This window comes from Mizuhopecten yessoensis, unplaced genomic scaffold (assembly GCF_002113885.1).
Source record: "Mizuhopecten yessoensis strain PY_sf001 unplaced genomic scaffold, ASM211388v2 scaffold1581, whole genome shotgun sequence".
Classification (NCBI taxonomy): Eukaryota; Metazoa; Mollusca; class Bivalvia; order Pectinida; family Pectinidae; genus Mizuhopecten; species Mizuhopecten yessoensis.
In genome coordinates, this window is record NW_018404118.1 from 293,104 (window position 1) to 303,132 (window position 10,029).

The following is a 10,029-nucleotide window of genomic DNA, read 5'->3' on the forward strand; positions in this document are numbered from 1 at the left end:
AGATACCCTATAAAACCCTGTGTAGTTGTTAACATATCATCTACTACTGTAGATACCCTATAAAGCCCTCTGTAGTTGTTACTGTAACATCTTATTCTGTAGATTCCCTATAAAACCCTGTGTAGTTGTTACTGTAACATCTACTACAGTAGATTCCCTATAAACCCCTGTGTAGTTGTTACTGTAACATCTACTTGCATAGATACCCTATAAAACCCAGTGTCGTTGTTAACATATCATCTACTACAGTAGATACCCCATACCACCCTGTGTAGTTGTTACTGTTAAATCTACTTCTGTAGATACCCTATAACACCCTGTGTAGTTGTTACTGTAACATCTACTTACATAGATACGCTATAACACCCTGTGTAGTTGTTAACATATCATCTACTTCTGTAGATACCCTATAAAGCCCTCTGTAGTTGTTACTGGAACATCTTATTCTGTAGATTCCCTATAAAACCCTGTGTAGTTGTTAACATATCATGTACTACAGTAGATTCCCTATAAAACCCTGTGTAGTTGTTAACATATCATATACTACTGTAGATACCCTATAAAGCCCTCTGAAGTTGTTAACATATCATCTACTACAGTAGATTCCCTATAAAGCCCTGTGTAGTTGTTACTGTAACATCTACTACAGTAGATTCCCTATAAACCCCTGTGTAGTTGTTAACATATCATCTACTACTGTAGATACCTTATAAAGCCCTCTGTAGTTGTTACTGTAACATCTTATTCTGTAGATTCCCTATAAAACCCTGTGTAGTTGTTAACATATCATCTACTACTGTAGATACCTTATAAAGCCCTCTGTAGTTGTTACTGTAACATCTATTTCTGTAGATACCCTATAAAACCCTGTGTAGTTGTTACTGTTAAATCTACTTCTGTAGATACCCTATAACACCCTGTGTAGTTGTTACTGTAACATCTACTACAGTAGATTCCCTATAAAACCCTGTGTAGTTGTTACTGTAACATCGACTTACATAGATACCCTATAACACCCTGTGTAGTTGTTACTGTAACATATACCCTATAAAACCCTGTGTAGTTGTTAACATATCATCTACTTCTGTAGATACCCTATAAAGCCCTCTGTAGTTGTTACTGTAACATCTTATTCTGTAGATTCCCTATAAACCCCTGTGTAGTTGTTAACATATCATCTACTACAGGAGATACCCTATAAAACCCTGTGTAGTTGTTACTGTAACATCTACTTGCATAGATACCCTATAAAACCCTGTGTCGTTGTTAACATATCATCTACTACAGTAGATACCCCATAACACCCTGTGTAGTTGTTACTGTTAAATCTACTTCTGTAGATACCCTATAACACCCTGTGTAGTTGTTACTGTAACATCTACTACTGTAGATACCCTATAAAACCCTGTGTAGTTGTTACTGTAACGTCTACTTACATAGATACCCTATAACACCCTGTGTAGATGTTAACATATCATCTACTACAGTAGATACCCCATAAAACCCTGTGTAGTTGTTACTGTAACATCTACTTACATAGATACCCTATAACACCCTGTGTAGATGTTAACATATCATCTACTACAGTAGATACCCTATAAAACCCTGTGTAGTTGTTACTGTAACATCTGCTTACATAGATACCCTATAAAACCCTGTGTCGTTGTTAACATATCATCTACTACAGTAGATACCCTATAAAACCCTGTGTAGTTGTTACTGTTAAATCTACTTCTGTAGATACCCTATAACACCCTGTGTAGTTGTTACTGTAACATCTACTTCTGTAGATACCCTATAAAACCCTGTGTAGCTGTTACTGTAACATCTGCTTACATAGATCCCCTATAAAACCCTGTGTCGTTGTTCACATATCATCTACTACTGTAGATTCCCTATAAAGCCCCCTGTAGTTGTTACTGTAACATCTACTTACATAGATACCCTATAACACCCTGTGAAGTTGTTACTGTAACATCTACTTCTGTAGATACCCTATAAAACCCTGTGAAGTTGTTACTGTAACATCTACTACTGTAGATCTAGATACCCTATAAAACCCTGTGTAGATGTTACTGTTAAATCTACTTCTGTAGATACCCTATAACACCCTGTGAAGTTGTTACTGTAACATCTACTTACATAGATACCCTATAACACCCTGCGTAGTTGTTACTGTAACATCTACTTGCATAGATACCCTATAAAACCCTGTGTAGATGTTACTGTTAAATCTACTTCTGTAGATACATCATCTACTACAGTAGATACCCCATAACACCCTGTGTAGTTGTTCCTGTAACATCTACTACTGTAGATACCCTATAAAGCCCCCTGTAGTTGTTACTGTAACATCTGCTTCCATAGATACCCTATAAACCCCTGTGTAGTTGTTTACATATTATATACTAGCGTAGATACACTATAAAACCCTGCGTAGTTGTTACTGTAACATCTGCTTGCATAGATACCCTATAAAACCCTGTGAAGTTGTTACTGTAACATCTACTTCTGTAGATACCCTATAACATCCTGTGTAGTTGTTACTGTAACATCTACTTACATAGATACCCTATACAATTGTCAATTTATAATCTACATGTACATGTCAGAGTTGTTTAGGTGTTATAATCGAACTTGTCATTTCAGCTTGTCCTCCCACACAGAAATGTCAGAATGGCAAGTGTATCCATCCTGACTGGTACTGTAATGGGATCAATGACTGCGGTGACAACACAGATGAATTGAACTGTACATATCCTGTCCCCATTCCGACAACACCAAAACCGACAAACCCTCCAAAGAAATCTACTGGGGGTAAGTAAGCACTATCTCTTGTCCTGCTCATGATATATACATATCCTGCCCCCATTCAGAAAACACCAAATCTAACAAAAAACTCAAAATAAATCTGCTGGGGGTAAGTAGACTCAATGTCTCCTCCCGCTCTTACACGTACATATCTGTTGTTGTTACACACTGCCACCCTTACTTAACTTAGCTGTGAATAGGACGTAACATACGGAGAAGACAAACAAGCCTACTGTAAAGTCATAAATTTTCGTGGGACATTAAATTTCGTTTATTTCGTGGTTAACAATAATCCACGAAATTAAATCCCCACGAAAACATAAATTTGGTATGGTATAGATAGGGGAAAATAAGAAATTAGCAAAATATAATGTCCTTGAAACAGGTTAGTCTATAAAAACCACAAAAATTTTAACCCCACGAAAATAAATTATTCTACAGTACTTGTCAATAAACATTATAACCAACCATCACTCTGTTTGGAAATAATAGCTTTATTTTCGTGTTAGAGGAACCACTAGATACATCATTCTTGTTAATAAAGCTTTGTTTCCAGGTAAATTGGTTACCTACTCTGTCCTACACCAGTATCTGATTTGTTGATAAACCATTGTTTAACGGTATATTGGGTACTTTCTATGTCAATGCCATGTTTGTCTTTTGAGAAAAAAATTGGTTTTTTATATGTTCAAACAAAACTACAAAAAACTTATCCAACATAATCAAATATGACCATATGGTGGTTTTTGTTTTAAGGATAATAATAACTTTTTCTATGAAATGTTAAAAAACAAACTGGACATTTTAAGAAATTTTAAGAAATATTGATTGATGGAATTTTTAATTCATGTAGATACTAAAACATGTAAAACCTAAGTTAGGATATTGATTTTTACTGATTATCAGCAATCATGTGCTTCGACATACAATACACCATTGTTGTTTTAGTGTTGTTTAGTTCATGTCAGAGGATGTTGGATAGATAGCAGGAAAAAGAAATATTCTCTACAATAAACCTTATCTATTAAGTTCAGTTATTTAGCTCAGCGGGTCCAAAGGACCAAGGTAAGCTTATAATTATGCCATACCGTGGCATCCGTCGTCCACTTGGTCATAACATGGAAACCTTTGAGATCCCCACCCTATTGTACTATATAAAATTGCTGAGCATGAAGATTTGGATACACACATGCTGGCAGGATTGTCCCAGGGTAATGACTCTATCCCTAAGATTTTATTTTCCATATTACTTTCATTGAGAATCTTTTGCCATGATTGCTAAAATTTTGAGGTGAGCGATTCAGGCCCTCTAGGCCTCTTTTTCTTATTTAAAAATGTAAAATGATCACAACAGATACATTCTTTATAGATCTATACAATTTGTTATTACAGTGAAGTCGTACGTGGTGGTCATTGTGGCTCTGGTTTGTCTGGCCCTTGGAGTGGTTCTGGCTATGGCTGTACCTGCCCTGTACAAACGTATCAAATATCCCAACTACAGGCACCTCCAGGACCTTAGTGTCACCACCTAGATACCCTCGGCAACCACACAGATCTGACATCTATAACTACCAATATGGACCTCCAACATCTAACTCTACAACTAATGACTTCATACCTTGGTGACAATGACAACCACACAGATCTGATTTCTACACCTAATGACTTGACCTGATACCTTTGTGTAGCTATGGCAACCACACAGATCTGATTTCTACACCTAATGACTTGACCTTTTATACCTTTGTGGCTGTTAATATTTTTTGCAAAATTGAGCTGTTTGATAAATCCTTATGTTGAACACAAGAAGAAAACTGTTCTGCCTTTGTATGTGCCATAGAAACTTATTTTATCATGCTGACGGCATTTGTTAGATTATTGAGTTCCAAACTCACATGTGCCATAGAAACTTGTATACAATTGTGTACATTGTATATATACAATATTATATTTTTGTATTTTGTTTAGATGTTGTTTGAAACAATGAGTTAGTGCTTATGTTGTGATCTACTCTTCAGTTCTTAAGATGACACAAAACAATACCTGGCCCAATAAGAGCTAAGCTCATTAGTACATTTGTACTTGGTCAATTTTCTGTACATCTGTAAATCTTTTCTTTAAGGGTTCTGATCATGAACAAATGTTCAACAGATCATTCAAATTATGGCCTCAGATTGGCAGACACATTTTTCACTTTCTAAAATGGCTATTTTATCAATACTTTGGAATTACCCTCTTAAGATTCTGAACAAGATCAGTTAACTGTTCGAATCAATCCGAAATAAGTTTAAATTCAAAACAGCTTGGATCAGTACAATGTTTGTATCCTACATAAAATTACTAATATAAATATATTATGAGAAGATTAAAAATTGTAATCAACTAATTCCTTAAATGCTACATCAAACTTTCACATTCCTATTGAGTACCATCCAGTACTAGTAGAGTTTAAGGGTTATCACAGTTGGACTTTCCATGTATTCTGCTGACAGAGGTGGACTTCTCATTAGTACCACACAGTACCAGGCCTACAAGATGGTGGGAAGGGTCACAGATGGGCTTCTCATTAGTACTACACAGTACCAGGCCTACAAGATGGTGGGGAGGGTCACAGGTGGACCTCTCATTAGTACCACACAGTACCAGGCCTGCAAGATGGTGGGGAGGGTCACAGATGGACTTCTCATTAGTACCACACAGTACCAGGCCTACAAGGTGGTGAGGAGGGTCACAGATGGACTTCTCATTAGTACCACACAGTACCAGGCCTACAAGATGGTGGGGAGGGTCACAGATGGGCTTCTCATTAGTACCACACAGTACCAGGCCTACAAGATTGTGGGGAGGGTCACAGGTGGACTTCTCATTAGTACTACACAGTACCAGGCCTACAAGATGTTGGGGAGGGTCACAGGTGGACATACATCTGCACGGGTTCAAACAGGACTCAACCCTACTGGTTTTGGTGACAGTGTTGAATGTTTATATATATACAGATTCCCTTTTTATTATTGTTTGTTTGATAATATACTGAGTTGTTTTGATGTTTGTTATCCCTTATAGAAAACATCAGTGTGCTGTAAGTGAACAGATTAGTGTATCTAGTCTTAGCAGTGTTGTGTCAATAACTGAAATGCTGTAATATTGCAATTTAAGTGCAAAAAGTTTATTTTTAAGAAACTACATAAGGATGGTTTGGCGAATCATGCAAGAAATGAATCTTTACAGAAAGCAGAATAAGTTTGGTAATGCTGCTTCTATTTACAGGACACCTCGTTTCAATAAGGGATGATTTTACTGCAGAAGTATAATCTAGTTGTAGTTTAGTAGTAGAACATTGAGATTCCTTAATTTGTAGGAAACTACACAAAGTTATTTACATGAGGTTTTTCAAATGGTGTATTCTCAATTTTTGTTTTGAGTATTTACTTATTTTACAAACTTTTTAGGTATGTGGTATTTTGTGAAATGCAAACTGATCAAATTTAACTGGTGATGTTCAAAGAGTGTTTTTTTTAAACAAATCACAATCTAATGACCTTCTCTGATATATTTCAATATTTCACTTTATCATGCAGTGCAAACAGTTTGATAATTTCGCATTTAGCATTCAATGCATATAGTTTGATAACTGACCTCGTTAACACATACAAGTTTACATTTGATGCAATATTAAACCTATTATTTACCTTTATAATAATACAATGTGAGATTTATTTTACTTTGAAGATTAAACATTTCTACTAGGGTTATACCTTTCTTGCATTTTCATTGTAAATGGTGCCATTTTTTGTTTTTTGTTTTTAATATATCAGTGTATAAACTTATATAATTGCCATCTATATAATGTAGACATGCCATCTACTATGCATAATGTATTCCCTGATTTATTCTGGAGTTATGTCACCTTGATCTACATTAATTTAGAGTGTGGTTTCATTTAGACATACACACTGTAAGGGGAGACAACTTAAATGGTTCACTTGTAAAGTTAACAAGTATTCAAAGTGAAGGACTTAATAATGGAATACTGACAAGCCAGAGGTGTAATTAGAGGTTCATCTTAACAAATTTAAAATGTTATAATGTCTTTAGTTATTTAAACATTTCTATCAAATAAACGTGTGAGTCACATCTAGATTAATATTGTTTTGGGGAATATTAACAATTAAATCTTTTTTTTTTATTATTATTAAGTTACTTTATCAACTATTTTTTTTAAACCATCAAAAAAAGACATTTCTCATGAAAGCAGCTGCTTTTTCTGTTTTTGTTAAAAAAAACTTCTTCACACAATGATTGGTTTCATACAGAAAACACCAAAATAGAAACTTACTTTCCTAAAACATTTTCTAAAGCATTTATATTTGTGGGCCATTTCAAACAATTTAATTGTCTGATGTGAACCTCACACAAACCTCAACAAGTTGTCTCCCCTTTAACAATTTACAGGTTATCTCCCCTCTAACGCTATATTTGTGTCTGCCTCAGTTTGTATTTAATAAAGCTTCTTTAATTGGGATGTATTCATAGTTGTTTATGCCACTGTAACCCAGTGAACACAAAATAATTATTTGGGCTTAGCTTGTTTCTGATTAAATGCCTAAATGTCCTTATTTGAAATAAACTTACAATATCCAGAGCACGCACAAACCTGGGTGGGTTCTGTCCTAACCCTCAACACAGTGTGATCTGTACCAAGATGTATCAATTGTGAGTTCTAGACCCTCACCACACAGTACTTTATGTACTACGATATGTCAAATGCGAGTTCCAGACCCTCGACACTGAGTAAGTGTATTCTGTCCTAAGATATATCAATTGTGAGTTCCAGACAATCAACACAGAGTGAGTTCTGTCCCAAGATATATAATATTAATGATAATAATTTGAGGTTCTTATATACCGCTTTATCACAACGTAGGTCGTCTCAAATCGGTTCACAAATTATTATCCGTGGTTATAGGGACTTAGCAACCAGTCAATACCTTTCTCAGCTCCCCATGGTGCATACAGCCAGCCATTTCGGCGCTAACAGCTAGCATTTAACAATTCTAGCACTGCCCAACCACATACTCGTTTACAGCTGAGCAGACTGGAACAAGCTGAGTAAAGTATCTTGCTCAAAGATACAACACAGTGCCGTGCCGTGACTCGAACATGCAACCCTTCGGTCACGAGCCTGGCGTCCTACCACTAAACTACCGTGCCTCCGTATGTATCAATTGCGAGTTACAGACCCTCAAAGCTGAGTGTGTTCTGTCCTAAGATATATCAATTACAATTGTGGGAGATCTGAATGAAGATATGTTACTGCCAAACAGGTCAAGAAATATTCACAATATTCTTAATACCTTCAATGTCTTCCAGCTCATACAGAAGCCCACAGTGTCACAGATAATACCCATTCCTTAATTGATGTATAATTGTAAGTAACCAAATACATCAACTTCCGGTGTTCTAGATCCCGTTTGTAGTGATCAGTGTCCTGTTTATGGCGCAGTCACACATTTTTACCACTCTTATAAACGTAGAATTTGGAAATATGATGAAGGCAATTTTGATTTATACAGACGTTCTAAAGACTAGCCATGATCATGCACAATGAAATACGTAAGCAGATCAGGATTCGGAATGGTATACATAGGGTAGCTAAAACCACTAATAATGCAGTACTTTGGACAGACTTTCGGAAAAAGAGAAATGAAGTTACTTCCTTGATTAGGAAGGCTAAGATTTCATATATGACCAAACTTGGTGATACATTACATGAGGGGAACATGACTCCCGGAGGCTGGTGGAAGATCGCTAAACAAACTATTGACTGTCAGTAATATTCCCCCACTATGTCATGACAATGTCATACACTGCTCAGCTAATGACTAGGCTAATATTTTTAACAGATTTTTCAGTGAACAAACCTTTATTCTGTTCTGTTCTAAGATATATCAAGTGTGAGAGCCAGACCCTCAACACACTGTGTTATGTCCAAAGATATATCAAGTGTGAGTTCCAGACCCTCGACACAGAGTGTGATATGTCCTAAAATCATATTAAGATTTGATTTTCAGCATTGTCAGCGTTTGCTTCTAATTAAAGATATGTTAAAATTGAGTTAGAAACCCTCGGCTGTTGGTACATGTTTACCAGGCGGAATTTCCAGACAATCCTCCTTGCTGTGGCACCATCTGTTAGACGAGTACACGTGTGCGGTCTGGGGGATACTGCTGGTCATGGAGGGAAGAAGCGACACTTGTTATGACATTTCAGATTATAAACAATCATCCAGCCCGGCTGGCGGATGCCAAATTCAGGTTCTTTATTTTCTCTTTACGACTTACATGTATAGAGATAACATGTTCACAAGGATACACAATACATATCAGTCACCACAAAAATATATAACTGAATGTTTTGTTAGCTCACCTGCTATTGACTGTTAGTAATATTCCCCAACTATGTCCTGACAATGTCATACACTGCTCAGCTAATGACTAGGCTAATATTTTTAACAGATTTTTCAATGAACAAACCTTTATTCTGTTCTCTTCTAAGATATATTAAGTGTGAGTTCCAGACCCTCTGTCGTCCATCAGTCCGGCGTCCGGTGTCGTCCGTTAACTTTTCCTTTAAACAACTTCTTCCGAAGAAGAAAAAAAGCCTAGAGTCATGATATTTTGGCTTTGTTGGCAGGAGTCTGACAAAATTTGAGAATGAAAATGACCTTGACCTACTTTCAAGGTAACAGGGGACAAACATGTCAAACACTTCAGAGGACTTTCTCCTGAGCCACAAAGTTTGGGCTTAGCTTGTTTCTGATTAAATGTCTAAATATTCCTATTTGAAACAAACTTACAATATCCAGAGCTCGCACAAACCTGGGTGTGTTCTGTCCTAACCCTCAACACAGTGTGATCTGTACCAAGATGTATCAATTGTGAGTTCTAGACCCTCACCCCACAGTACTTTATGTACTACGATATGTCAAATGCGAGTTCCAGACCCTCAACACAGAGTGTGTTCTCTCCTAAGATATACTAAGTTTGAGAATTAAAATGACCGTGACCTTCTTTCAAGGTCACAGGGGTCAAATATGTCAAACATTTTTAACGACTTCTTCTGAAGAAGTGAAAGGTATAGAATCTTTATATTTGACTGGTCGCTTCCTGGGATAGAGCCCGACAAAGTTAGAGAAGGAAAATGACCTTGACCTACTTT

The 10,029-nt window shown here is 36.4% G+C and overlaps 1 protein-coding gene across 1 annotated transcript in view; it reads left to right on the forward strand.

The window, feature by feature from the left end:
• The window catches only part of LOC110465462 (cubilin-like), a 55,783-nt gene extending 48,452 nt beyond the window's left edge, over window positions 1–7,331 (forward strand). Inside the window, exons 18-19 of the mRNA XM_021521296.1 lie at window positions 2,650–2,817; window positions 4,204–7,331. Of these exons, the coding sequence (XP_021376971.1) occupies window positions 2,650–2,817; window positions 4,204–4,343 (308 nt within the window). The 3' untranslated portion in view covers window positions 4,344–7,331. The remainder of the gene's footprint in view (window positions 1–2,649; window positions 2,818–4,203) is intronic.
• Window positions 7,332–10,029: the final 2,698 nt, after the last annotated feature.